Source organism: Oryx dammah, unplaced genomic scaffold (assembly GCF_014754425.2).
Source record: "Oryx dammah isolate SB20612 unplaced genomic scaffold, SCBI_Odam_1.1 HiC_scaffold_13, whole genome shotgun sequence".
Taxonomy (NCBI): Eukaryota; Metazoa; Chordata; class Mammalia; order Artiodactyla; family Bovidae; genus Oryx; species Oryx dammah.
In genome coordinates this window covers 9939635-9967419 of record NW_024070197.1, presented here as the reverse complement: position 1 = coordinate 9967419, position 27785 = coordinate 9939635, and the positions used below count along the sequence as shown (strand labels likewise).

At 49.0% G+C, this 27785-nt stretch overlaps 3 protein-coding genes across 7 annotated transcripts in view; 2 read left to right on the top strand and 1 right to left on the bottom strand.

The window, feature by feature from the left end:
* Positions 1–27785, bottom strand: part of TULP2 (TUB like protein 2) — a 63725-nt gene that overhangs the window by 35338 nt on the left and 602 nt on the right. The window lies entirely within an intron of this gene.
* Positions 111–10964, top strand: DHDH (dihydrodiol dehydrogenase). The gene is made up of 7 exons (XM_040252344.1): positions 111–288; positions 728–839; positions 2798–2961; positions 5634–5886; positions 9312–9436; positions 10263–10416; positions 10665–10964. Exons 1-7 carry the CDS (start codon positions 199–201, stop codon positions 10772–10774), a joined length of 1008 nt encoding a protein of 335 aa, XP_040108278.1. The 5' UTR covers positions 111–198; the 3' UTR covers positions 10775–10964.
* BAX (BCL2 associated X, apoptosis regulator) lies at positions 20408–24668 on the top strand. 3 transcript variants are annotated; one of them, XM_040252347.1, is made up of 6 exons: positions 20408–20487; positions 21073–21124; positions 21215–21361; positions 21750–21885; positions 23915–24019; positions 24392–24668. In XM_040252347.1, exons 1-6 carry the CDS (start codon positions 20454–20456, stop codon positions 24494–24496), a joined length of 579 nt encoding a protein of 192 aa, XP_040108281.1. In that variant the 5' UTR covers positions 20408–20453; the 3' UTR covers positions 24497–24668. The 3 variants fall into 3 exon arrangements, with proteins under 3 accessions (XP_040108281.1, XP_040108284.1, XP_040108283.1); XM_040252350.1 differs by having other exon boundaries at positions 20415–20487; positions 23915–24017; positions 24341–24668; XM_040252349.1 differs by lacking the exon at positions 21073–21124 and having other exon boundaries at positions 20421–20487.

Sequence of the window (27785 nt, the reverse complement as noted above, 5' to 3'; positions counted from 1 at the left end):
GCGTTCTTCCAATGGGGATGCTAGAATTAAATATCCGTCCTCTTTGCCTTGGGACTGGCAGGGCGCACAGGCGCCGTGGCCAATGAGGAGCGGCGTAGGAGCAATGGGGCGGGGACAAGGGCCACGCCCCCCGGAGCGCCGGGCATCTTAACTCTCGCCGGGAAAAGGTAGACAGATTTGGGACTCCGGGTTGCGGCGATGGCGCTTCGCTGGGGCATCGTGTCGGCTGGCCTTATCTCCAGCGACTTCACGACGATGCTGCGGATGCTGCCTCGCTCTGAGCACCAGGTCCTCCCTCTCTCCAGAGACCTGGGGAAGAGGGGGCGGGGGGGGGGGTGTCTGAGGGAGGAGGGAACTAGGCTTCTGGACTTCCGAGCCCCACAAGGCCGTGAAACCACCTCAAAATCCGTATTGCTCTTTTCTCCCCTCTGTCTTTTTAACACGAATTACGCGAGGTTTGGGAGAGTCTTGATCTGATTTGTTGTGTAAGGAAGAAATTTAAATATTAGGGAGTTTGATAATCGGGGTTGAATAATCGTCTGCCTCAGGTCTCTTTTCCCCAGACCCAGGTGTCACCTCATCCCCCAGGACCACATCCCCCCTGCCCCATTTTGGGAGTTGTCAATTTCTCCCTCCCCCACCGAGGCCTTCTCCATCACCTCCCTCCCATCCACCCGTCTTCCTTACCTGCCCCAGCCTCTCCAGTCTGACTCAGGCGTCCCTCTAGGTAGTGGCGGTAGCGGCCCGTGACCTGAGCCGGGCGAAGGAGTTTGCTAAGAAACACGACATCCCCAAGGCCTATGGATCCTATGAGGAACTGGCCAAGGACCCAGACGTGGGTGAGTGGCCCGGGCGGCGGCGGGGGAGAGGGGGCGTCACCGGGGGTGCTGCCTTCAGGCTGCTCTGTAGAAGCGAGGCTCTGCGCGATGAGCCAATCCCTCTGGGGTGCTGAAAGGACTCTGGGCTGGGAGGCGGGACGATAGGAACCGGTTTCGTCTGAAATTATCTGTCCAGCAAGAAATAGCGAGTAGGGGCCACACCTCCGCGGTAATGGCAGGGCTAGAATTTCTGAGCGAGGCCTTTCAGGTTTTAAATACGACCCGTGTGGCTCGGGCTTCTGCGTTCCAGAGGAGCCTGGATGGAGAGGCAGGACAGCGCGGTTGGACAACAGCCTGGCTCTGGAGTCAGATCGGCTGAGTGGGCATTTTCCCCTCTTCTGCTTGCCCTTCTCAGGTTCCTCATTTCTGAAACGGGCAAAATAATAATCTTACTTCTTGGTGGTGTTGTGAGGACTAAGTGAGTGAATACGATAATTTCAGAAGACTGAAAATAATCTTAAGGAAATAGAGTGATAGTAGAGAACGGTTTTGTTGTTGTTTAGTCGCTAAGTAGTGACCAACCCTTTTGGCAGGCTCCACTGTCCATGGGATTCTCCAGGAAAGAATACTGGAGTGGGTTGCCATTCCTTCTCCAGGAGCTCTTCCTGACCCAGAGATTGAACCTGAGTCGCCTGCATTGGCAGGCGTCAGGGAGGCCCTTCAATTCAGTTCAGTTCAGTCACTCAGTCGTGTCCGACTCTGTGAGCCCATGAACTGCAGCACACCAGGCCTCTCTGTCCATCACCAACTCCCAGAGCTTACTCAAACTCATGTTTGAGTTGATGATGCCATCCAATCACCTCATCCTCTGTGGTCCCCTTCTCCCCCAGCCTTCAATCTTTCAATCAGCATCAGGGTCTTTTCCAATGAGTCAGTTCTTTGCATCAGGTGGCCAAAGTATTGGGGTTTCAGCTTCAGCATCAGTCCTTCCAATGAATATTCAGGACTGATTTCCTTTAGGATGGACTGGTTGGATCTCCTTGCTGTCCAAGGGACTCTCAAGAGTCTTCTCCAACACTGCAGTTCAAAAGCATCAATTCTTTGGGACTCAGCTTTCTTTATAGTCCTACTCTCACATCCACACATGACTACTGGAAAAACCATAGCTTTGACTAGATGGACCTTTGTTGGTGAAGTAATGTCTTGGCTTTTTAATATGCTGTCTAGGTTGGTCATAACTTTTCTTCCAAGGAGCAAGTGTCTTTTAATTTCATGGCTGCAGTCAACATCTGCAGTGATTTTGGAGCCCCCCAAAATAAAGTCTGTCACTATTTCCAGTGTTTCCCCATTTTCCATGAACTGATGGCACCAGATGCCATGATTTTAGTTTTCTGAGTGTTGAGTTTTAAGCCAACTTTTTCACTCTCCTCTTTCACTTTCATCAAGAGGATCTTTAGTTCTTCCCTTTCTGCTATAAGGATGGTGTCATCTGCATATCTGAGGTTATTGATATTTCTCCCGGCAATCTTGATTCCAGCTTGTGCTTCATCCAGTCCAGAATTTCTCATGATGTACTCTGCATATAAGTTAAATAAGCAGGGTGACAATATACAGCCTTGACGTACTCCTTTCCCGATTTGGAACCAGTCTGTTATTCCATGTCCAGTTCTAACTGTTACTTCTTGACCTGCATACAGATTTCTCAAGAGGCAGGTCAGGTGGTCTGGTATTCCCATCTCTTTAAGAATTTTCCATAGTTTGTTGTGATCCATACAAAAGCTTTGGCTTAGTCAATAAAGCAGAAGCCCTTAGCTCCATCCAAATGAGAGGCTAGAGTTTGACCACTGCGGTAGGACTTCCTACCTGCTTGGAAGAACTCGGGCTCTTGGAAACTTGGGGTGGGCCCTCTAAACGGTGGGCGGTGCCAGAGGTCTCAGTGGGTGGGACTATTGATCTCTACCTTTTTCCTCCCGCCACAGAGGTGGCCTACATTGGCACCCAGCACCCCCAGCACAAGGCCGCAGTGTTACTCTGCCTGACAGCCGGCAAGGCTGTGTTGTGCGAGAAGCCCATGGGTGTGAACGCCGCGGAAGTGCGCGAAATGGTTGCTGAGGCCCGATCCCGAGGCCTCTTCTTTATGGAGGTGAGGGTGGAGGGCCCTTCCAACATCCCACATTAGAGCTACTTGCCATGGCTAAACGTGGTTGACAGTCGACAGTTTTGGAGGAACATAAGGGTGGACTGCCAAGAGTTAAGATGACCACAAAGTGAACCAGGGTCCTTGCGTTTGTCGGCATGCTGTTGAGCTATGTCAGGTAATCTACTAGCAACATGGTCTTAGTTTGGGTGGATTTACAAAGTTAGAGATCCGAAGTACCAAGGAACCTCCTACCAAACCTCAGTGTCAAATTGCCTTTGTTTTTACCCTTATCAGACTTGGCTACCTATAGGGGCCTCTGGCATCTTGCAAATTGCCAGTAATTAAAATGGCCACCAGCAGCAATGGCTAACGCCAGAAGTTAAGATGGCCACCAAATGACACCATCATCCCAAGCTATTTTCCTGTTAAGGAGTAGTAGGCTTCTTTTTTCTTTTTGGCCACACCAAGAGGCATGTGGAACTTTCCTGAACAGGGATGGAACCTTTGCCCCCTTCGGAAGCACTGCTGGACCACCACCAGGGAAGTCTGAGTGTTATGGTTTTTAAACATTTTGCTATAGGTTCTGCCAGTAGTCACAATAGCTCTTACTTCCCCATGTTCTATCTAGTTATCATACACTCAGTATTGCTGAGCCTCCTAGTCTGCAAAGTTCTATGTGCCCAAGGAGTAGTCAAGATGTCAGTGCCAAAATTCTGTGAATTTATTATTTCTTCATTTTTATTGGCACCTAATGTGTACTAGATTCAATCCTAGGAACTAGGGATTCATACCATAAAGACAGAGGCTCAGTTTTCAAGGAGCTCAAGATCACTTTTGGTCATGGTAATGGGTAACCCCAATGTCCACGGGCACGGGCTTTTGTGGACATAGGACTCAGCAGTTCATGGAGCACAGACACCCTGTCCCAGCTTGGGTGACGATCAAGGAGGTTTCTGGTGGGTAGAGGCTGGCCTTTCGGAAAAGTAAACTGCATAGGTAAATAGGCCAGAGAGGAAAAACAGAGTTAAGACTTAAAATAAGAACTGGCAGATTTCATTTCATTAGTATGAAATTTATCTTGGACAGGTCAAGATTTCTGGCTTTAGAGTCAGAGGACTCTAGACTCCAGTTGCCCAGTTCCAAGCTCTGTGACCCTGGGCAAATAATTTGATTCAACTGAGCCTTAGTTTTCTGATTTAAAAAGTGGACATAATGATAGCAATCAGGCAGAGATGTTGGGAGGACTTATTAGGCACAGCATGTACATACTGTCTTGCTAATAATATATACCCAATAAATGCAAGCTGATGTTAAGCAATGGGGAGCAACAGAAGGGGCCTGGGCAGGGGTGAGACGGGGTCAGCTCTTAGAGAAGGAAAGATGCCTCTGGGCCATGTGGGGATTGGACTGGAGGGGAGAGACTGGCCGTGTTAGTTAACCAGGGCTGCTATAATAAAGTGCCACCAACGGACCAGGCAGAGAAGGCGATGGCAGCCCACTCCAGTCTCCTGCCTGGAAAATGCCATGGACGGAGGAGCCTGGGGGGCTGCAGTCCATGGGGTCGCAAAGAGTCAGTCACGACTAATGACCTCACTTTCACTTTTCACTTTCATGCACTGGAGAAGGAAATGGCAACCCACTCCAGTGTTCTTGCCTGGAGAATCCCAGGGATGGGGGAGCGTGGTGGGCTGCCGTCTATGGGGTCGCACAGAGTCGGACACGACTGAAGCGACTTAGCAGCAGCAGCAGCAACGGACCAGGTGGCTAAAACAACACGGATTTATTTTCCCATATTTCTGAGTTCTTTGGTAGCCTAGTGGTTAGGATTCTGGGCTTTCACTACAGTGGCCTGGGTTTAAAACTGCGATCCCGCAAGCCTCATGGTGAAGCCCCCCAAAAAATAATAAATTTTTTTAGAATTTAAAAATAAAGTTTTTTTAAATAAATATTTTCTCACACTCTGGAGGCTAGAGAAGTCAAGGTGTCAGCAGGGCTGGCTCCTCCTGAGGCCTCTCTCTCTTTGACATGCAGATGGCAGCCTCCTCCCTGTGTCTACACATGGTCTTCCCTCTGGGCAGAGTTGTGTCCTAACTTCCTTTTCTTCTAAGGACACAAGTCCTATTGGATGAGGGCCCACCTTAATGACCTCATTTTAACTTAGTTATCTCCTTAAAAAACCCCACCTCCGGGAACTTCCCTGGCAGTCCTATGATCAAGACACCATGCTTCCAATGTAGGGGGCACATGTTTAATCCCTGGTCAAGGAAATAAGATCCCACATGCTACACACACACACACACACACACACACACACTCCAAATACATTCATATTAAGAGGTTCTGGGGAGAGGTTGGGCCTCAACATGAATTTGGTGGGGAGACAATTCAGCCCGTAACATTGGGGGACTGGTGCAATGGTTCAGATGAGGAAGGACAAGGCTGGCCTTGGGGCTGCAGGACTGGAGAGGAGAGAAGGTGGCAGAAAGGGTCAGGCTAGACACAGCTTGGGCACTGCCAGGCTGTGGAAGGAAGACAGAGGGGCCTTGATTGGGGAGCGGTGGGTACCCACTCAAGATTGAGTCCTTGAAGAGAGAAAAACTGGTTGGTTAACTATTGGGTCCTGATCACTTTCCTTCTCTTCCTGCATCCTGCTTTCTTCCCTCTGTGGTCTGCAGGCCATCTGGACCCGGTTCTTCCCTGCTGTAGAGGCTCTGAGGTCTGTCCTGGCCCAGGGAACTCTGGGGGACCTTCGGGTGGTTCGGGCAGAATTTGGGAAAAATCTCACCCACGTACATCGGGCCACAGACTGGGCCCAGGCGGGAGGTGGCTTGTTAGACCTTGGCATCTACTGCCTCCAGTTCATCTCCCTGGTCTTCGGTGGGCAGAAGCCGGAGAAGATTTCAGCTGTGGGAAGGCGCCATGAAACAGGTATGGTCTATCCTGGACTTGGTTGGTTGGCTGTTCAAGTCACTAAGTTGTGTCCGACTTAGCAAGCCCATGGACCATAACATGCCAGGTTCCTCTGTCTGGAGTTCTCCAGGCAAGGAATAATGGAGTGGATTGCCATTTCCTTCTTCAGGGGATCTTCCCGGACCAAGGGTCGAACCTGTGTCTCCTGCATTGGCAGGTGGGTTCTTTACCGCTGAGACACCAGGGAATATCCTGGACTAAAAGGAGTGGATCCTCTCTTACTGGGAGCAGTGAGCTGGGGATAAGTCTCCTCCCTGATGAGTATCAGGTTAGGCAGCTAGAGAAACTTCCCATATGAAGCCACCCAAGCTACCTTCAGCCTGGGCTCAGAGTTGAGAGTGTGAGCAGGGTCTGTGCTGGGACTTTGCTGCGTGATGTTGGCCAAGGGACACAACATCTCTGAGTCTTAATCAGTTAATTAGTTTTAATTAGGTAAAATGTCAATAATACAGTTATCATAAGGAGTTAATGAAGTAACTTTTGAAGCAAATGGTAAGCAGGTATTGAATATAAACAATTATTATTTTGTATATTTGTCTCAGTTAGCCTTTGCTACATAACGAACTACCCTAGAACTTACTGACCTTAAAAAACAATCATTTATTAGCTTGTGATCCTGTGGGTTGGCAATTCAGGCTGGGCTCAGCTTGAGTGGTTCTTCTGCTGGTCTTAGTCGTGTAGCTGCAGTTGGCTGGCTGGCTGGCCCACTGGAGCTGGACGCTCTAGGGTGGCCTCACTATGTCTTGCAGGTGTTGGTTATTCTATGGGGAGCCTTGGTTCTCCACATGGCCTCTCCTGCTGGCTAACTCAGGTTCATTCATATGGTGGTCTCAGAGTTCCAGGTGGAGCAACAGGAAGGTGGACCTCAGCATGCAAACACTTTTCAGACCTTTGCTTCTACCATATTTGCCACTGTTCCATGGCCCAACATCAGCTCAGATTTCAGAGGTGGGCAAATAGACTTTACCTCTTGATGGAAGACGCTACTGCAAAGAGACACTCATAGAGGAACAAGAGGAATTGCTGTGGCCATCTTTGCAAACCGCAGAAAGCAATGAATAGCTAGGAAAATAGTACATGAGATGAAGGTCACTCTTTAGAAAAACTGTCTCCGTCTGACATCTGGCCAGTTCCTAGGCTAAATAGTAGTTATAAAAACAGATCCCATTTATTAAGTGCTACCTTAATAGATATTAAGGTTATTATAGATTATAACTTTAGGGTTATTATAGATATGACCTTTCTGATGTATTAAAGTTGTCCCCATTTTACAGATTAGGAAACTGAAGTACAGAGAGGGGTACTGACTTATCCAGGGTCACACAGCAGACCTGGTGGGATAAGAACTTGAGCTTAAAAGAGAGCTGAGTCAGGGGACTTGCCTGGCAGTCCAGCGGTTGGGACTCTGCATTTCCACTGCAGGGGCTACAGGTTTGATTCCTGGTCAGATAATTAGGTCCCCCCAGGCCCCCATGGTGGAACTAGGATCCCAAGTTCCAAAAAGAGAGAGGGCTGAGTCAGTAGACTCCTCCATCTGTGGCCTGCCTGATGTGGAACCAGGCTAGTACTTTACCTGCTGTGTTTAATTTTTAGCTAATGCTTATACATCACTTATTGTCATCTAAATAGCCTTCTAAGTACATTGTGCATTTTATAGCACTGAATGTAATACTTGAAATGGCCTTATGAGGCAAATTCCCTTATTATCCCCATTTCAGAGATCAGGTAACTGATTCTCACAAACCTATACAATAGGTATTTACAGAGGAGGAAACTGAGGCTTAGAGAGGTGAAGTCTCTCTCTCTTTACTTTTTTAGCATATTTTCCTTTATTTAGATTACATCTTTACTGTAATATAATTCACATATCATATGATTTATTCATTGAAAGTATGTAATTTTGTGGCTTTAGTATTGTCACAGTTGTGCATTTTTCACTATAATCAATTTTTAAATTAATTTTTATTGAAGTATAGTTGATTTTATGGGATTTTCCAGGTGGCACTAGTGGTAAAGAACCTGCCTGCCAGTGCAGGAGACAGAAGAGATGTGGGTTCGACCCCTGGGCCAGGAAGATCCCCTGGGGGAGGGCATAGCAATCCACTGCAGTATTCTTGCCTAGAGAATCCCATGGACAGAGAAGCCTGGCGGACTACAGTCACAAAGAGTTGGACACGATCGAAGCAACTTGGCACACACATGCATGCCTCATACAGCAAATGTAGCATGGACACATAGTTGATTTACAATATTGTGTTAGTTTCAGGTATATAGCAGTGATTCAGTTATGCTTATACTACAGCCACTCTTTTTAGATTCTTTTCTCATATAGGTTATTGCAGAGTATTGAGTGCAGTTCCCTGTGCTATATAGTAGGTTCATATTAGTTATCTATTTTATATAGTGTGTATATGTCAATCCCAATCTCTCCCAATTTATCTCTCCTGCACTGTAATCAATCCTAGAATATTTTCATTGCTCAAAAAAACAACAAACCTCACCAATTTTCCCATGCCCCTGAGCCCTAACCAACCACAAATCTGGTTTCTGGTCCTATGGATTTGCCAAATATTATTCTTGCCTGGAAAACTCCAAGGACAGAGGAGCTCGTCACACTATAGTCCACGGGAGTCACAAAGTGTCAGACATGACTGAGTACATGGCTGAGTACATTCCATATGAATGGAATCCTGCAACATGTGACTTTTGTGTCTGGCTTCTTTCATTTGACGTGTTTTCAGGGTTCATCCATGTGGTAGGACATATCACTACTTCTGGCTTCAGTATCTCTTATTGTCATACTAGAGATGAGATCTCAGGACTTCCCTGGTGGTCCAGTGGCTAAGACTCTGCACTCCCAGGGCAGGGGGCTGGGGTTCAATCCCTGGTCAGGAAACTAGATTCCTGTATGTTGCATCTAAAAATTTCACACACTGCAACTTAAAAGAGCCCACATGCTGCAACTAAGACTCAGTGCAACCAAATAAATACTTAAAATTTAAGAAAAAAGAAGATATCTTGCCCAAGGTTCTTCAGACGGGACTTTTTTTGGGTTGTGCTGGGGCTTCACTGCTGTTTAGGCTTTCCCTAGTTGCAGTGATTGGCGGCTACTCTCTACTTGCAGTGTGTGGGTTTCTTGTTGCAGTGGCTTCACTTGCGGAGCACAGGCTCTAGGACACGCAAACTTTAGTAGCTTCAGCACGTAGGTTCAGTAGTTGTGGTGCATGGGTCTAGTTGCGTCACAGCCTGTGCGGTTTTCCCAGACCAGGGATCGAATCTGTTTCTCCTGCACTGGCAGGCAGACTCTTTACCAATGAGCCACCAGGGAAGCACTCAGGCAGGATGTGAGGCCAGGCTTGCCCTTGTCCTGTGCCTTCCCCCAGGTGTGGACGACACTGTCACTGTGATACTCCAGTACCCAGGAGGGGTCCATGGCAGCTTCACCTGCAGCATCTCTGCCCAGCTCTCCAACACGGTGTCTGTGAGTGGTACCAAGGGCATGGCCCAGGTGAGGCATGATTGGCTGAGCTGGGATGGGTCCAAGTACTGGGAACCAGGGCCCTTAGCAAGAGGAATAGGCCAGTCGTGGCTGTTGGAGCTGGATGGGGACTGAACTTGCCTCTTCCCACACCATTGATAAGAAATTCATCCTCAGCTACTAGGCCATGGGATGGAGTTTGAACCTCCAGGCTCCTTCCTGAGGGTGAACCCATTGGTCTGTCAGAAGTCCTTAGTCCTTTCTTGGGAGAAACCAGTTCTTAGTCACCACCCTCTGAGAGCAGCTATAACCTTTGGAATTGCACTCAGGACAGAATATGGGCATTATCAAATGGCAGTTTCATGGGACTTCCTGGAGCCATGTTGCTGGAAAGAAATTCTATTCTCAGCACAAGAATTTGTACCCTGCCCCAAACTGGAACTGCAGAATCTGCCCCAGCTGTGTCTCTGTATTTCCATTTTGACTTAGAGTTGGGTATGGGAATAATTTAGGCTTCCCCAGGGGCTAAAACAAAATGGATAAGCAGGTAATGGGTTGTCTCTGCTCCTCCTTGCAAAGGGGATTCCACAGAGGCAATGATAAACTGTGTTCAAGGCCTGAGCACAGGGTTACAGAAAGGTTTGTTCCTGGGGAAATGAACAGACAAGACAGTCTTGTACTGTGGCAACCATGATGCTAAAGAATAATCCTCCAGCAACCAGGGCAGGGCTAGGTTGGGTGGGGACCCAAACCTTTCTGAGGATGGCGGGTGTTCAGTGCTTAACTGACAAGAGAGAGGCTCCTGAGCAGCCCTGTTGGTGAGGGCAGTAGGACCACCTCTTATCTCTTTTCTCAGCTCCTCGACCCCTGCTGGAGCCCAACAGAGCTGGTGGTGAAGGGGGAGCATAAGGAGTTCCCACTGCCTCCAGCCCCAGGAAAGGAGTTCAATTTTACAAATGGAATGGGCATGTGTTATGAGGCCAAGCATGTCCGGGAATGCCTGCAGAAAGGTAAGCATGTGGAGAACAGGGGTGGGAGGGTGAGAGGGTAGCAGGGCAAGACTGGTAGTGGAGGTGGTTATCCTCTCTACTCCTCATCCACTCAGGCAACTGTTTAGAACTACATCTCCCAGGACCTCCTGTGGCATCCTTATGTTAGAACCATGAATTACTGTGCCTCATGGGATTCTGGGAATTGTAGTTCTTTTAGTCTTTGGGGCTATGAGGAGGAGGGTGTTCCTAACTGCACTCTCCTCCAGGCCTGAAGGAAAGTCCTGTGATTCCTCTGGTGGAAAGTGAGCTCCTGGCTGACATCCTTGAGGAGGTGAGGAAGGCCATTGGAATCACCTTCCCCCAAGACAAATGCTGATGTATGCCCTGAACAAATAAAGACATGCTGGGAATTCTTTGGCTGTCCAGTGGTCAGGACTTGGCACTGTCACTTCTGGGGCCTGGGTTCAATCCCTGGTCAGAGAACTAAGCTCCTGTAAGCCTCAGGGCATGGCAAAGTAAATACAAAAATAAAATAAAATAAATAATAAAGTTGTGATTTTCACAGAGATCTTGGCAATGGTGGTTTGATAGGCACTGGAGAGAGCTCACTATCAAAGAGGTCACTAGAGCATAAATTGGTTGGAAGGATAAGAGTGGGGGAATATGGGGTCAGGACCATATTTCCCACAAACTCCTGGAAGAGACATGTGTGGGAAGAGCCACAGTTTGCCTGCCTCAGCCCGTGTGACTTTGGCTGAGGAATAGTATATGGGTAGAAGGTGTCCCTAACTGCACCCTCCCTATCCTCTCTCTTTGTCTCATCATCAGTAAATGGGGGATACCACACTAAACACCCTCTGGTGAGGATTAAATGGGCCCTAGCACACAGTAGGTTCTCTGGAGATGTTAGCCAATGGCCCTTCACTTTGAGGTCAGGCCTCCAGAAGCTCCAGGCTCCCATTAAGGTATAGAGAATCATGGGACTTCCCTGGTGGTCCAGTGGCCAAGATACCATGCTCCCAATGCAGGGGGCCTGGGTTCAATCCCTGGTCAGGGAACTAGATCCCAAATGCTGCAACTAAGAGTTCATATGCAGCAACTAAAGATTTTACATGCCACAATGAAGAGCAAAGATCTCAAGTTCCAAAACTAAGACACGGCACAGCCCAATAAACAAATAAGTAAAATAATAAAAACAAGGGGCTTTGCTGGTGGTCCAGTGGTAAGACTACACCTTTCAGTGCAGGGGGTGTGGGTTCGATCCTCAATTGTGGAGCTAAGATCCACATGCCTCATAGCCCAAACAAACAAACAACAATAAAAACATAAAACAGAAGCAATATTGCAATAAATCCAGTAAAGACTTTAAAAATGGTCCACATCAAAAAAATAATCTTTACAGTCAAAACAAAACAAACCTTTGCTTAAAAAAAAAAAAGGTATAGGGAGTCATTTCAACAGGAATGTTCACAAGTATTCAGTGGTCTTATTGGCAAAGCCTGGGTCATATGCCCCTCTGTGTGGCAGGGGTGTAGGAAGTCATTCCCATCCAAATTACAGAGAGTTAGAATCGGGCTGTATGTGGGCACTTGGCCAACCAATTAGGGTTAACTTTGTGCTCTAAGAAAGATCTCATTTCCATATTTTACCATAGTAGTGAGTATAGGTTAGGTTATGCTGTAGTAACAAACAATCCCCAAATCTCAGCTTAGCATAACAAGGTTCTTTCCTCACTTGTATTATATATTGACTGAGAGTTCTGGACTGTATCTTTCTGGGACCCAAACTGACAGAGCCGCTAGTATCTGGAGTCCTGCTGGTCAAGTGTGGCCAAGGAAAGAACACCCTGGAAGCTTTTGTACCAAAACATAAATGCTCTGACATGAAAGTGATACACATAATCTCAGAATATATTGGCCAAAACTAGTCATGTGACCTGAATGAACTACAGAGAATCTAGGAAGTTCATATCTACCACATTCCAGAAGATGAGATGGACATATTGGTTTGATGACACTAATAAAACCAATAGTTTCTCACTATGAGGAACTAAGAAATTTGGTAGAAATTTCAGAACACTGAGAGACATCAGTTAAATGAGTTTTCTATTGTTTTCTTGTCATACCTTGTCATAGTTTTTCTTCTAAGGAGCAAGCTATGAGAAACCTAGACAGCATATTAAAAAGCAGAGACATCACTTTGCAAATAAAAGGTCCATATAGTCAAAGCTGTGTTTTTTCCAGTAGTCACATACAGATGTGAGAGTCAGGCCATAAAGAAGGCTGATCGTTGAAGAACTGATTTCAAACTGTGGTGCTGGAGAAGTCTCTTGAGAGTCCCTTAGACAGCAAGGAGATCAAACCAGTCTATTCTAAAGGAAATCAACCCTGAATATTCATGGGAAGGATTGATGCTGAAGCTGAAGCTCTAATGCTTTGGCCACCTGGTGCGAAAAGCTGACTCGTTGGAAAAGACCCTAATGCTGGGAAAAACTTAGGGCAAGAGAAGGTGGTGATAGAGGGTGAGATGGTTGGATGGCATCACCAACTCAATGGACATGAATTTGAGCAAACTCTTGGAGAGAGTGAAGAACAAGGAAGCCTGGCGTGCTGCCGTTCATGGGGTTGCAGAGTTGGAGATGACTTAGCAACTGAACAACAACATTGTTTGCTTAATCCAAGTCCTGCTATGCATTATTCAGCTATCACCATACTGGGTTTCAGTCCTCTGCTTGGTTGGTTTCAACCATTTAATTGTTGGTAGAGATGCCTAGATGTCACCTCTGATAGAGAAGTTTCACTGGACACATGAATGCACAGCTAAAGACTACATTTCCCAGGCTCCCTTGCACGTGACTGGCTTTTGGCCAATGGGATGCTCGCAGCTTCTGAGTTATGGCCTTAAAAGGCAAGGAGGATGGCAACCCTTCCCATCTTTCCCTTCCTGGTGTGGAGATGTCTTGGACATCAGTGTGTCCACCTTATACTGTGAGATGGAAGTGCTGTGTTGTGAATGGTGAGGCAACAAGCTAGAATAGAAGGCTAGAAGAAAGACATGATCATGGAAGTAAGCATGCCCCAAGATCTTCAGGATGTGTTGGCAAACTGGAGACTCAGTAGAGCTGATGTTTAGTTCCAGTCCAAGTCTGAAGGCCTGAATAGCAGGACAGTTGACGATGCAGGTCTTGTCTGAAGGCTGGCAGCTCAAGACCCAGGAAAAGCCAATGTTCTAATTTGAGTCCGAGGGTGGGAAGAAAGTTAATGTCATAGTCCTAAGATAATGAGGCAAAGAATTCTTTCTTATTCAGAGGAGGGTCAGTCTTTTGGTTCTATTCAGGCATTTTATGCAATCTGCTTCACTAAGTCTACTGATATAATATTGATCTCATGCAACAACACCCTTACAGAAATACCCAGAATAATTTTAGATCAAACATCTGGGCATCCTGTGGTCCACTCAAATTGACACATAAAGTTAACCATCAGGGGCTTCCATGGTGGTCTAGCAGTTTAGAATCCACTTGCCGATGCAGAGGACATGGGTTTGGTCCCTGGTCTGGGAAGATTCCACATACGACGGAGCAACTAAGCCCTTGTGCCACAACTACCAAGCCAGGGCTTCTGAGCCCATGAGCCACAACTGTTGAGCCCATGTTCTGCAACTACCGAAGCTTGTTCGCCTAGAGCCTGTGCTCTGCAACAAGAAAGGTCACTGTAATGAGAAGCCCATGCACTGCAGCCACTCACTGCACCAAGAGAAAGCCCTGGCAGCAACAAAGACCCAGTGCAGCCAGAAATAAATAAAATAAATCTTAAAAAATTAACCGTCATACTTCCTGACACTGTGGAACTATACTCACTGTTAATAGCACTTAGGGTTGCAACTTCTTGGACTGTTACATGAGAGGGGAATAAACTTCTGTTATACTGATCTTTGCTAAAGCAGCTGAACTGGAACGCCATCTTATATTTTCAAAAGATATCTCCTCTCCCCGCTCATATCCCTCCATTGAGAAGTAGAGTCTAGTTTCCCTTCCCCAGAAGCGGAGTGGGCTCCTGACTCCTACGTAGCTGTTGCAACATGGCAGAACTGACACTATGATTTTGGAGGTCAGATCAGGAAAGGCAGTACAATTTTTTCATTAGCTGAAATTCTCTTGAAACCTTCAACCATCAGGCAATAGTTTGGCTGTCCCAAAGCCAACAAGCTGTAAGGCAACTGAAACTATCCCACACTAAAAAATCACAGGGACAGAAGGAAATGGCAACCCACTCCAGTATTCTTACCTGGAAATTCCATGGACAGAGGAGCCTGGTGCACTATAGTCCACGGGGTTGCAAGGAGTCGGGCATGACTGAGTACACACACACACACATGAATATCTGTGATGAGTATCTTTCTACCACCTTCAGCTCAACATCTGCCAAAGTGAAATGATCACCTTTGGATTCTCCTGTTAATTTCGCTGTCCAATTTTCATCCTTTGTAGGATTTTCTGCATTGGAAAAAAAGGCCAACTTTGTCCTCACTCCTACTCAATAGTTTTTTAATATTTATGAAAGTGAAAGTCACTCAGTCATGTCTGACTCTCTTGTGACGCCATGGACTATACAGTCCATGGAATTCTCCAGGCCAGAATACTGGAGTGGATAGCTGTTCCTTCCTTCAGGAGATCTTCCCAACCCAGACCTCGAACCCAGGTCTCCCGCATTGCAGGAGGATTCTTTACGAACTGAGCCACTAGGGAATTCTTTTAATATTTATATGTAATGGCTAACATTAGAAACTAGAATCCCCTCTAAGATTTAAAAAGATTCTCTGAGCTTTCTTTAACTTAACTGGAAGAGACAACAATATACACAGCAATGAAATTTATAGGGAGAATTGAATGTCTGTATCAGTGGATTTATTTAACACAGTTTTTGGTCCATATATGTATGTATGTGAGGTTGCTCAGTCGTGTCTGATTCTTTGCAACGCCACGGACTGTAGCCTACCAGGCTCCTCCATCCATGGGATTTTCCAGGCAAGAGTACTGGAGTGGGGTGCCATATCCTTCTCCAGAGGATCTTCCTGACCCAGGGATCGAACCTGGGTATCCCGCACTGTAGGCAGACGCTTTACTGTTTGAGCCACCAGGGAAGTCCTTTTTTTGGTCCATGGTTGGTGCCTAATAAATGTTTTTTTGTGTGGATACGAAAAAAAAAAAAAAAAGGAACCACACGGAAACTGTTGAGGCTCCATGAAAATAAAGAGAGGCTCCATCAAGTCCCAACACCCTTCAGTCTCCCTGCTCTTCCAGTTCTAGCCATCATCTGACTGCAGACATTGAGTGACCCCAAGCTGGAACTGCCCAGGGCTCAATCTCACTATCCATGGGTCTATCAAAGATCATAAAATAATTGTTGTTTTAAGCCACTAAGCTCTGGGATGACTTGTTACACAGTGACAGTGAACCAGTACATCTAGTATAACTTTTATAACCCGAGAAATGGTTCATTTTTAATATGTCTAAGCAGAAATCCTACCCGTTGTTCTTCACCCCAGAAACTTACCTAAATCAGCCACCAGGGCCCTTTGACCCTCAATAACTTAGCATCTACAGTACATTAGCCCCCTCCTCTGTGGCCTATCCTCGGTTTGCAGAGTTCTTCTTTGTCTGGCGTGGCAGTCAGTTTCTTTTTTTAAAGTGAAGTACAGTTGATTTACAATATTGTGTTACTCCCAAGTGCTGCTGTTGTTTAGTCGCCAAGTCACATCTGACTCTTCTGTGACCCCATGGACTGTAGCCAGCCAGGCGCCTCTGTCCGTGGGATTTCCCAGGCAAGAATACTGGAGTGGATTGCCATTTCCTTCTCAAGGGGATCTTCCCCACACAGGGATCAAACCTGCGTCTCCTGCTTGGCAGGTGAATTCTTTACCACTGAGCCACCAGGGCTCTCAAGTGGACAACAAAGTAATTCAGTCATGCTGTTCAGTTACCAAGTCGTGTCCGACACTTGGTGACCCATGGACTGCAGCATACCAGGGTCCCTGTCCTGACCCCATGGACTGCAGCATACCAGGGTCCCTGTCCCTCACCCTCTCCTGAAGTTTGCCCAAGTTCAGGTCCATTGCGTCAGTGATGCCAGCCAGCCATTTCATCTTCTGACACCCTCTTCTGCTTATGCCCTCAATCTTTCCCAGCATCAAGGACTTTTCCAATGAGTCAGCTCTTCGCATCAGGTGCCCAAAATACTGGCGCCTCAGCTTCAGCATCAGTCCTTCCAATGAGTATTCAGGGTTGATTTCCCTTAAGATTGACTGGTTTGATCTCATCCTGGTCCAAGGGACTCTCTGGAGTCTTCTCCAGAACTACAGTTCGAAGGCATCGGTTCTTTGGCACTCAGCCTTCTTTATGGTCCAGCTCTCACAACCGCACGTGACCACTGGGAAGACCATAGCCTTGACTATACGGACCTTTGTCGGCAGAGCAGTGTGACTGCTTTTCAACACATTGTCTAGGTTTGTCATAGCTTTCCTGCCAAGAAGCAACAGTCTTCTGATTTCATGGCTGCAGTCACCATCCACGGCAATTTCAGAGACCAAGAAGAGGAAATCTTTCACTACTTCCACCATTCAGTCATATATATATATATATACTTTTTAATATTCTTTTTTAAGCTGTTTAAAATTTTTATTTACTTATTTTATTTTTGGCTGTGCTGGGTCTTTGTTGCTGCACTCAGGCTTTCTCTGTTTGCGGTGAGGGTAGGTGGGGCCTGCTCTGTGTAGCTGTGCTGCATGGTCTTCTGATTGTGGGGGCTTCTCTTGTGAAGCAAAGGCTCCAGGGCCCTCAGGGTTCAGTAGTTGTGGTGCGTGGGCTCAGTACTCCCTGGCTCTAGAGGATAGGATCAGTAGTTGTGGCTCACAGGCCTAGTTACTCTGTGCCATATAGAATCTTTCCGGACCAGGGATGGAACGCATGTCCCCTGCATTGGCAGGTGGATTCTTAAACGCTGGACCACCAGGGAAGTCCTCCGTTATAAGTTATCATTAAAAGATACTGAAGGACTTCCCTGGTGGCCCAGTGGCTCAGATTCCACACTTACAACACGGGCGTCCGGGGTTCAATCCCTGGTCAGGGAACTGGACCTACATGCTGCAACTGAACAAGAAGACTGAAGATCTTGCGTGCCACCACTAAGGCCTGGCCCGCCGAATAAATCAATGGTTTTTAAAGGCGAAGATGAAAGAGCAAATGACAATATAAAAAATGTTAAAGTAAAAAAAAGAACCAAAAAACAGACAAGAAAGCCCTGTCCAAGTGACATGGTTGACCTGGAGACAGCACCCACAAGAACTGGACAATTTTGGCAAACCCATCTCCTCCGGGCTCTGGTTTCCTCATCTGTAAATAGGCTGTATTTATCCTAGATGTGGCTCAGAGGTTAAAGCATCTGCCTGCAATGCAGGAGACCTGGGTTCGATCCCTGGGTTGGGAAGATCCCCTGGAGAAGGAAATGGCAACCCACTCCAGTATTCTTACCTGGAGAATCCCATGGACGGAGGAGCCACCGGGTGGCAAAGAGTCGGACACGGCTAAGTGACTTCACTTTCACTTTCACCATCCTGGATGTATTAGTTATCTGTTATTGTGTAACTGATTGCCCTCAAACCTAGCAACTTAAAGCAACAATAAATGTTGACTGTCCCACACAGTTTCTGAGGGTTGGCAATCCATTGAGTGGCTTAGCTGGGTGGTTCTGGCCTAGGATCTCCCATGAGGTTGCAATCAGGATGTTGGTGGGGACAGCTGTCATCGGAAGGCTTGACTGGGGCTGGCGGATGTGCTTCCAAAGCGGCTCATTCACGTGGCTGGAGGACTTGGTTCCTCCACATGTGTGTTTCCCCAGAGGATGACTGCTTGAATGTCCTTACAACATGGCAGCTGCTTCCTCTAATAAAGCAAATTATCCAAGAAAGAGCCAGGCAGAACCTGCAGTGACTTTTATGACTTAACCTTGAAAGTTACACTTTGTTATTTCCACAATATCCTATTAGTCACACTGTCAGTCTATTCAATATGGGAGGGGACTACACAGGGGCATGAATACTTGTAGGTCTCATTGGGGGCCCATGATGAAATTGGACTTCATAATTCTGATATAGCATCTTTATTATTGTAAACAATTTTGACTTCAGAACTATGGCAAAGGTTCCCCCTCCCTCCAACTAATTAACATTTGTACTGTTTAGACATCTGTGGCAGCATTAAAACCCCTTTCTTCCTTTTCTGTAATTGGGGTGGAAGGAGGGCTAATTCATTGGGGTAGAATAACACACAAATAAAGCCAGCTTCTAAATTAATAGGAAACACTATTTCTCCCAAGGACATGTTTTGTTACTCACAGAGAAACTTTGCTCTCTAAAATCATCAAGCGTTAAAAATTCTATCAGTAAAAATGCAACATTGCACTCCCACTCTTGCCTGTGGGATCTAACTCATTTGATACAGAGTATCACGGAGAAGGCAATGGCAACCCACTCCAGTACTCTTGCCTGGAGAATCCCATGGATGGAGGAGCCTGGTAGGCTGCAGTCCATGGGGTCACAAAGAGCCGGACACGACTGAGCGACTTCACTTTCATTTTTCACTTTCATGCATTGGAGAAGGAAATGGCAACCCACTCCGGTGTTCTTGCCTGGAGAATCCCAGGGACAGAGGAGCCTGGTGGGCTGCCGTCTATGGGGTCGCACAGAGTCGAACACGACTGACGCGACTTAGCAGCAGCAGCAGCAGCAGTAGCTTCAATTTCCAACTTAAGAACAGAGCAAAGGGTTTCTGGACCCAACAATCCACACCCACATTAACCTTGTAGTTTGCAAGGACACAGAACCCTGGTTCCTTTCACAGTCCACCAACTGCTTGGCTTTGAGCCTATCATATAGTCGTCACCTAAACACTACATTTCCGCAAAACCAATAATAACTCTACCTTTTCCTCTGTCAAGTTGCTCCATGATTGCTCTGCTGTGTCATCTCCATCATTTTCATGGGTCAATAAACTTCAATGACTGTCAATAAACTGGTGTTGTTAGGCCAATGGACAAAGACTCTATAATCTTCAATTTCCATGGCTCCCAGGCACCCTTGGGAAAGATTCCCTTCTCTCATATGCTAAACCATTCATCATTTGACCCAGCCAATTTTTCTAATCTCGGTTCTTTTTTCTTCTTACTAGTTTCTTTTTACAAGGCGATATAATCATTTCCATACATCAAAGTGCATATCTTATGTGTACAGCTCAAGGAATTTTTAAATATGTGTATGGGCTTCCCAAGTGGCTCAGTGGTAAAGAATTTGCCTGCCAATTCAGGAGACACAAGAGATGCAGGTTCAATTCCTGGGCTGGGAAAACAACCCGGGGAAGGAAATAGCAACTACTCCCGTATTCTCGCCTGGGAAATCCCACGGACAGAGGAGTCTGCCAGGGGGTCCCAAATAGGACACCGCTGAACACAGCACAGCACACGCTCAAGTAAGTACAGCACATTTCTAGCGCCCCAGGAGCCTCTCTTGGGGTCCCTTTCTGTCCACACCCTGCCAGTCTCTCACTTCTTAAACTTCAAATTCCTTCCCCCCCCCACACACATACACATTCATAGACGTTAATCATCTGGAATGTCTCGCCTCAATAAATGCTATTTTTGACTTCGGTATTCTTTCTATCCTGCGAAGGGCTTGAGTCCCCCCTGAAACTTTTGAAAATACTGCAGGAATGAGGAAAAGTTACAGCTGCGACTCACTGCTTAGCCGGTAGAACGGCGCCACGACCAGTTCCTAAAGGGAAGTGCAGACTGGACAGTCACGTGACAGGGCCCGAGCCCTCCAAGAGCAGGTGAGGCAGGTGCGGTCCCCACTCCGCGCAGCACTGCGGGGCAGAGGCGCGCGGCGGCCATTTTGAGGGGCGGTCACGTGAGAGGACGTACGCTCAGCGGGGCGCTCACGTGATCAGGGGCGTGCTGCGGCCGCCCGGGCGGACCCGGCGAGAGGCGGCGGCGGGAGCGGCGGTGATGGACGGGTCCGGGGAGCAACCCAGAGGCGGGGGTGAGGCGGGAGGCAGACGGGCGGGGGGAGGGCGAGCCCCCAGCCGACCGACCCCACGATCCCTCCTGCCGGTGTGGGGCCGTGCGATCGCCAAGCACTCCGGCATAGAAACTCCCGGGTCCGGCGCTGCCAGCCTCCACCCACTCCCTCCCCGGGGGTCCCCGGCTCTCCGGCCTCCGCATCCCGATCCCTTCCCGCCTGGTGCTCTGTGACCCCCAAGGAGCGGGAGAACCCCATAATCCAAGCCCCGGGGGCAGGCCCGGGCTTGTCGCCGGCACCACTTCCTGGTGGGAGGGGCGCGTCTCCCCTCAGTCGCCTCAGGCCAGGGGTCTGGACCCGTGAAGTGTTCCCTCAGCCTCCTCTCCCCGCCCCGGGAAGAATGAAGGATAACAGGCCCAGGACCCCTGCTTCTTTCTTCATCGGGGATTCAGTTGCTTGGGCTCCCACTTCACTTTATCTATGAGGGGCCCAGAAATGCAGAGCCCCCTAGCGTTGTCCTCCCCCAGAGATCAGGAGCCACTCCAGTTCCTTGGATCCTCCTAGGACCCAAGAGTCCAGGCACCTCTTCCCTCCTTTCTCCTCTAGGGCCCACCAGCTCTGAGCAGATCATGAAGACAGGGGCCCTTTTGCTTCAGGGGTGAGTTTGAGGTCTGATTATTGCGGAACGGATTTGAGGAATGAGACCCCATTCTGATTCTGCATCCCCGCAACTCCGTTCCCACTCTAGTTTCATCCAGGATCGAGCAGGGCGAATGGGGGGAGAGACACCCGAGCTGGGCTTGGAGCAGGTGCCCCAGGATGCATCCACCAAGAAGCTGAGCGAGTGTCTGAAGCGCATTGGAGATGAATTGGACAGTAACATGGAGCTGCAGAGGTGTGGCCCCTGGGACCCAGGAGTACAGACAGCGACTTGGCCCCTTTTCTCTCAGAACCCAGGAGTCCCAGCTCCCAACCCCCACTTCCACTGGGAGGCTGGAGTCCAGCCCCACTGCCCCCTTTTCCTTCAGACTCAGAGGGTCCAGGGTCCCATCACTCAACTCAGCACTCTGGACTCCCAGCCTTCCTGTGCCCTGGGATCTTGAAACTCTCCTTCATGGAGTCTTTTTCCCCAGTTTCCATCTTGTGGCTTTCCCCCACGATAGCCTCTTTTGATTTCAGCCTGGCTCAGGTCTCGGGTTTTATCTTTGGTTTGGGTGGACACCAGAGTTGCCACACTCTGCCTGATCCTCCCTCCCCAACACTGGCTCTCCTCTCTCTTGCAGGATGATCGCAGCCGTGGACACAGACTCTCCCCGAGAGGTCTTTTTCCGAGTGGCGGCTGAAATGTTTTCCGACGGCAACTTCAACTGGGGCCGGGTTGTCGCCCTTTTCTACTTTGCCAGCAAACTGGTGCTCAAGGTGGGCGGCTGCAGGGCCCTGAGCCCAGGGAGGCTCCCTTTAGGCCTAAGAGGACCTGGGAGTCATGAGGTCAACCCCTCGGGACAGCCCAGAAACCACAGAGGGAATGGAGAGAGTCAACTATGGGCCACTCATCAACTTTTTCATTCATGTATTTATTCACTCAGCATGGGCTTCCCTAGTTCAGAAGGTAAAGAATCCACCTGCTAATGCAGGAGACCGAGGTTTGATCCCTGGGTCGGAAAGATCCCCTGGTAAAGGAAATGGCAAGCCACTCCAATATTCTGCTTAGAAAATTCCATAGACAGAAGAGCCTGGCCAGCTATAGTCTACGGAGTCACAAAGAGTCAGACACAACTGAGCGACCCACACATACACACACATTCATTCAACAAACATTTATTGGGCATATGATGTGTGCGACCTGTACTTGGCACCCAGGACGCAGAACAGAACTAGGTGAGGTCCCTGCTCTCAGGAAGCCCATGTTGTATGATGACTGCTGAGCAAAGTAAACTCTGGTGACATGATTGTGCAAGGGAGCCACAAGACCACTTCTCAGAGGGGGTGACATTAAAGCATAAGATGGAACGACAAGAAAGATGCAGTGATATATATAAAGATGGGGAAAAATGTATCCGATAGAGGGCGCAGCACATGCAAAGGACCTGAGGTAGGACCAAGCCTGGTGTGTTGAGGGCAATGAGGAGGCCCACGTGGTTAGAACAGAGTAAGAAGAGGGAGAAGGTGAGTGATGAGGGCAGATTTCAAGGGGTCTTGTGGCCCTCTGTAAAGATCAGCCAGCTTTACTCTGAGTGTAGCAAGAGTGATTGGCTGGTTTTAAACAAGAGTGAGGTGACCCGATTTATAAGCAGAAAAGAATTTTCTAGCAAGGATTGTTGTTCAATTGCTAAGTTGTGTCCAACTCTTTGTGACCCCATGGACTGAAGCATGCCAGGCTTCCCTGTCCTTCACTGTCTCCCAGAGTTTGCTCAAACTCATGTCCATTGAGTCAGTGATGCCATCTAACCATCTCTTCCTGTATAGCAAGGACAGCAAAATGTTAATTGTAGAATCTAGGTTGTATGTATATCCTTGTTGACTGTGAAATTCTTTTTGTTTCTCTGAAGATTCTCATGATAAAATATTGGGGGAGGGGAGGCCCAGTAAATTATTTTGGCTATTGTGAGTAGAAAAAGGGATCCTGAGGCACAAAAGCAAAAACTGGAAAGCTGATGAGGGGTACCTATAATAGTCCTATAACGGATGACTGAGGCGGCAGCAATGGAGGTGGGGAAGTAGATTCCTTCATGTGTTTGCAAGATTGACCTGATGGGGCTTGAATGTAAGAGGTGAGAGGGACACAGTCAGGGTGGTAGGAGGGCTCTATATGGAGCTGGGGACAACAGGTGAGAAGCAGTGAGATAAAGGATGAGAAGGAAAGTTAAGGAAGTTGAAGAGTAGGTCATGGGTATGGGGGGTGTCAGGCCTTACATGGCCTGAAGATCAGAAAGCCCTCTCTGGGGATGGGTATGGGGGGTGTCAGGCCTTACATGGCCTGAAGATCAGAAAGCCCTCTCTGGGGAAGTGACATTAGACCTGAGCTTTGAGGGGTGAATAGAAAAGGTTGAGGCCTGTTGAGGCAGAAGAATCGGCATGTGCTAGGGTCCTGAGGCAGGTGAAGAATTTGGTGGGAATGAAGATGTGGAAGAAGGGCAATGAGGTGCAGAAACCAAGAGGAAAACTGGGATGTGTTCAAGTCAGAGCCTTCACACAGGGCCTTGTGGGCCAAGCTGCACTTTTGATTGTTCATCCCAGAGGTACCAGGGAGCCATAAGATGGTTTATGAACAGGGCAGGTGACAGGGACAAGACCCATATTACAGTTTATGAGGCTTATTCTGACTAAGTGGAAAAGAGACCGCAGTAGGGCAGGAGGGAGACAGAGCGTGAGAAGGGAGGCTGGGGGCCAGTGGCCCCAGGCAGTAGGGACAAGGCTCAGTCCCTGAGGCCCACCCCACTTCCCACAGGCCCTGTGCACCAAGGTGCCTGAGTTGATCAGGACCATCATGGGCTGGACATTGGACTTCCTTCGAGAGCGGCTGCTGGGCTGGATCCAGGACCAGGGTGGTTGGGTGAGACCTCTAACCCCACCCCATTCCCCTGCTCCTCTGGGGCCCTTGGACCTTCCTGTGCCCACCATAAGAGTGCCCCCTTCCCCATTTTGGGGTCATGTCTGATCAACCCCTGATTCACAGGGTGCCCAATGACCTGTCCATGACCCTTGACCTCCTCATGACCTCCAACCTCCTAGTGACCCCTGACATGCCTTGCTGCCCTCCCTGGTGCCTCCCTCCAATTCCTCTGGAATCCCTCAAGTTCTGTAATCCTTTAACTCCCCTACTCATAGGCCCTTGCCCCTACTTGTGCCCTCTGACCCCTCACGTGCTGCCCCAGGGGCTGCCCCTTGGCTGAGTTGCTGAAGTGCCTGCTGTCCCTGTCCCCAGGACGGCCTCCTCTCCTACTTTGGGACACCCACATGGCAGACGGTGACCATCTTTGTGGCTGGAGTGCTCACCGCCTCACTCACCATCTGGAAGAAGATGGGCTGAAGCCATCAACTGCCTTGGACTTTTTCTGCATAAATTATGGCATTTTTCAAGGGGGGGAGGCGGATTTGGGGGCCATGGGAGTTTTTCTTACTTTTGTAATTATTGGGGTGGGGCAGGGTAGGGAGGAGTGGTCTTGGGAGGTGTGGGCGCAATAAACCTCTTTCGGACCACACTTTGGAGTCTGAGTCACTGGGCCCGCTTCCTGACTGTCACAGGAGACCAGGCTTCATGCGTTGGCCCATCTTTTTCTGAGGGTAACCAGTGCCCTCTGTGGTTCAGTGGTGAGTTAAATCGTGGCTCTGCCCTCAAGGAGCCCACAGTCCTGAGGGGAACTGAGGCGACTTGAGTCACCCGTGTCCTTGTCACAGCCCAGGGTGTTGTGTTGGAGGCAGCCCTGGGCCAGGCCCCAGCCTGACAGAGGCTGGTGGGTGTGGAGGTCAGGGCAGCAGGGTGCAAAGCAGGCCTCCTGAACCCTAGGAACTAGGGCCCGGAAGCTTCCACCACATGGGACTACAGGAAGTTGTACATTTACTGAGGAGGAGAAACAGGGAAGAAGTGGGTGTGCAGGCCTTGGGAGGACAGGGGTAGGGCTCAGGCCTTTTGGGAAAGCCCTTGGAGGTTGGATGGCTGAGGAGGCTGGAGAGGGTCCAAGGGAGGCTCTGGAGGAGGCCTGAACAAGAATTGCCTGGGTGGAGGAGGGACATGAGCAGAGATTGATAGGTTTTGGGGGGAGGAGTCTGGGGTCTGGCCCTGTGCCTTCTGGACAGGAGTCAGCCTGTGGGAAGATGCTGAGCTCAGGAAGAGCCACTGGCCGGCCAGTAGCTAAGACTCTGCCCCCAATACAGGGGGCTAGGTTTAATCCTTTATCAGGGAACTATTAATAGATCCCAAACTAAAAGATCTCTCTGCTGAAACAAAGATCATATGTCGTCAACTAAGACCTGGTGCAGCCAAGCAATTAGTTTTCTTTTAAAAGGACTTCCCCGGTGGTCCAGTGGTTAAGACTCCACCAGCCAATGCAGGGAACATGGCTTTCGATCCCTGCTCTGGGAAGATTCCACAGCCCTAAACCCGTGAGCCGCAACTACTCAAACCCAGGCTCTAGACCCCGTTCTCCACAACAAGAGAAGTGACCCCAATGAGAAGCCTGCACACAACTAGAGAGTAGCCCGCACTTGCCACAGCTAGAGAAAGCCCACATGCAGCCAGGGAGACCCAGCACAGCCAAAAATAAATGAATACGATTTTTAAAAAGAAGGGGAATCTGAAAAGAGGATTACGGAAAATAAGGTCACTGGGATAGTCAGAGTTGGTTGTCATCTCTCTGGCTCTCTGTCCCCCTCTGTGTCTGTCTTTGCCTTTCTCTGACGCTCCCTGTCTCTGTCCCTGTCTCCCTGGGTCTCCTGTCTTCCCTCATCCCCAATCCCTCTCCAACAGTCCTGCTTCAGATCACCTTTATCACACCCTTCCTCTCCCTCCACCTGGGAGCACTTTCCAGGTCACCGCTCCTTTAGGCCGAGGCTAAAGGTCTTTGGGCTGAGGTATGCAATTTGGTGAATGAATAACTCAGGCCCCATTGTGACTGTGTGCCTGGGGCAACTGCCCCTCCCCCACAGGCTTTCCTTGGAGACACCCAGAGAGGGGAGAGATGGAGGTCTGAAAAAGTAGCTGTAAGGGGAGACTGAGTCACTGCTGAAAGAGAGGGGACAATATGGACACAGGCAGGAGCCCAGGGAAATCATCAAGGGAACTAAAAAGACAGTAAGACTCAGAGACAAAGCACACTCAGGGCAGCACCTTGGGGGAGGCGGCCAGACTTGGGTCCCAGCCAGACTGCAGTACACCCCCCCAGGAGATGAGGTCAGTGAGCCGGCCTCACCCGGCCCCCCTGCCAGAGCCCCTTCCGGAGCTGAGTTCAGCATGACTCAGCACGGCTGCTAGTCTGGCTCTGGGCCAAGACACCCCTTGAGGACCCCAGATACCAGCCTGACTGGCCTCCCCCTAATCAAGGGGTACCCTGCCCAAGTTGCTTGGAGAAACTTCTCTGCCAGGAGGGGCCCTGACCTCTGCCCCCAACACCCCTGCGGCCTCAGCTTTCTGCCCCAACCCGCCAGCTGCTTCCATTAGGGCACTTACAGAGGGTCAAATTCTTGTCTTTGTTTCTCCTTTTCCCCCAACAATGGGGAGCTCCTTGAGGGCAGAGTCCTGTTGTGAACCAGATCTGCCACACAGGCACCAGCCTGGCCCAGATATACTTTAAAAACGTCCATTGGTTGAAGACAGACATCCATCCACAGGTTCCCAGGCCCTTCTTGTTTACCCAGGAACCAGGGCTTCTCTGTGATCTCGAAGAATGTGTCAGGCAAGACAGGGACAACTTCAGAGAGGTTACTTCAGAGCCAAAAAAGAATTCTCAGTTTCTGGCTGCCTCAAAATAATCTTCAGGAAATCCAGTCTCAGAGAGAATCCCCCCCCCACAAAGTTCCAGTTCACCCCCTCCCAAACTCAGTTCCCAGAAATAAAAAGAGAGGCTCCTAAAATAGCCCCTAGGTTTTCCAAGTGGCCCAGACTTATCTTCCCAGGGCTCCAAAGGATTCTCCAAGACTCCTGACCTCTTTAAAAAGCCCTTACAAGGATTTCAGAAACATTCCCCCCCCCTCCCCACTCTGGGGCTGAACCCCAGGCCTCTACAGCTGTATTCTTAATCTTGCATATCACCTCCAGGGTCTAAAGACCTTCCCCAGGAAGTTTCCAGAAAAATATGGACTTCCACTGAACTCTAAAGCTGCAGAAACTCCCCCCGACTTTTGAACCCCAAGGCTCCAGGTCCTTGGGGTTCCAGAAATATCATCTCACAGTTTTCCAAACTTCTCACTGCTCCGGGGACCCTCTTATCTCCCAGAGCAATTTCCAGTCTTCTGGAGGTTTCCGCACCTCTAAAGAACCCCCGGGGTTCCAGTAACGTCCATGCTCTGACACACCAGAATCCAGCTTACTTTCCTGAGACACCCCGGGGGACCCAGGGATCATTACTTTGCAGGGCTCCCAGTGTCTTCATTAATCGTTCACCTATCAGCGAGACCCCTCCAGAATCCCTTGGATTCCCAGAATTAGCCCCAAAACCTTTGCATACTGCGAAAACCCCCAGCCCCCCATTTCCCATTTCCCAACTCCCTCCTGGTACAGGCGCGTGACTTTCCCACCACGGGGCGGGGAGCTGGAAGCCCCATCTGCTCCTGATAGGTCACTCGCGGGCACTAGGTCCCGCCTCCCGCCACCGCAGATTGGC

What these genes read in the sequence shown, in the direction of transcription:
- DHDH (XM_040252344.1), top strand. Translation starts at nt 199, where the DNA reads ATGGCGCTTCGCTGGGGCATCGTGTCGGCTGGCCTTATCTCCAGCGAC. An exon ending in GGCCAAGGACCCAGACGTGG is followed by an intron (nt 840 to 2,797) that starts GTGAGTGGCCCG and finishes CTCCCGCCACAG; the next exon opens with AGGTGGCCTACATTGGCACC. An exon ending in GTACCAAGGGCATGGCCCAG is followed by an intron (nt 9,437 to 10,262) that starts GTGAGGCATGAT and finishes CTCTTTTCTCAG; the next exon opens with CTCCTCGACCCCTGCTGGAG.
- BAX (XM_040252350.1), top strand. Translation starts at nt 20,454, where the DNA reads ATGGACGGGTCCGGGGAGCAACCCAGAGGCGGGG. An exon ending in AGTAACATGGAGCTGCAGAG is followed by an intron (nt 21,362 to 21,749) that starts GTGTGGCCCCTG and finishes TCTCTCTTGCAG; the next exon opens with GATGATCGCAGCCGTGGACA. An exon ending in CCAGCAAACTGGTGCTCAAG is followed by an intron (nt 21,886 to 23,914) that starts GTGGGCGGCTGC and finishes CACTTCCCACAG; the next exon opens with GCCCTGTGCACCAAGGTGCC.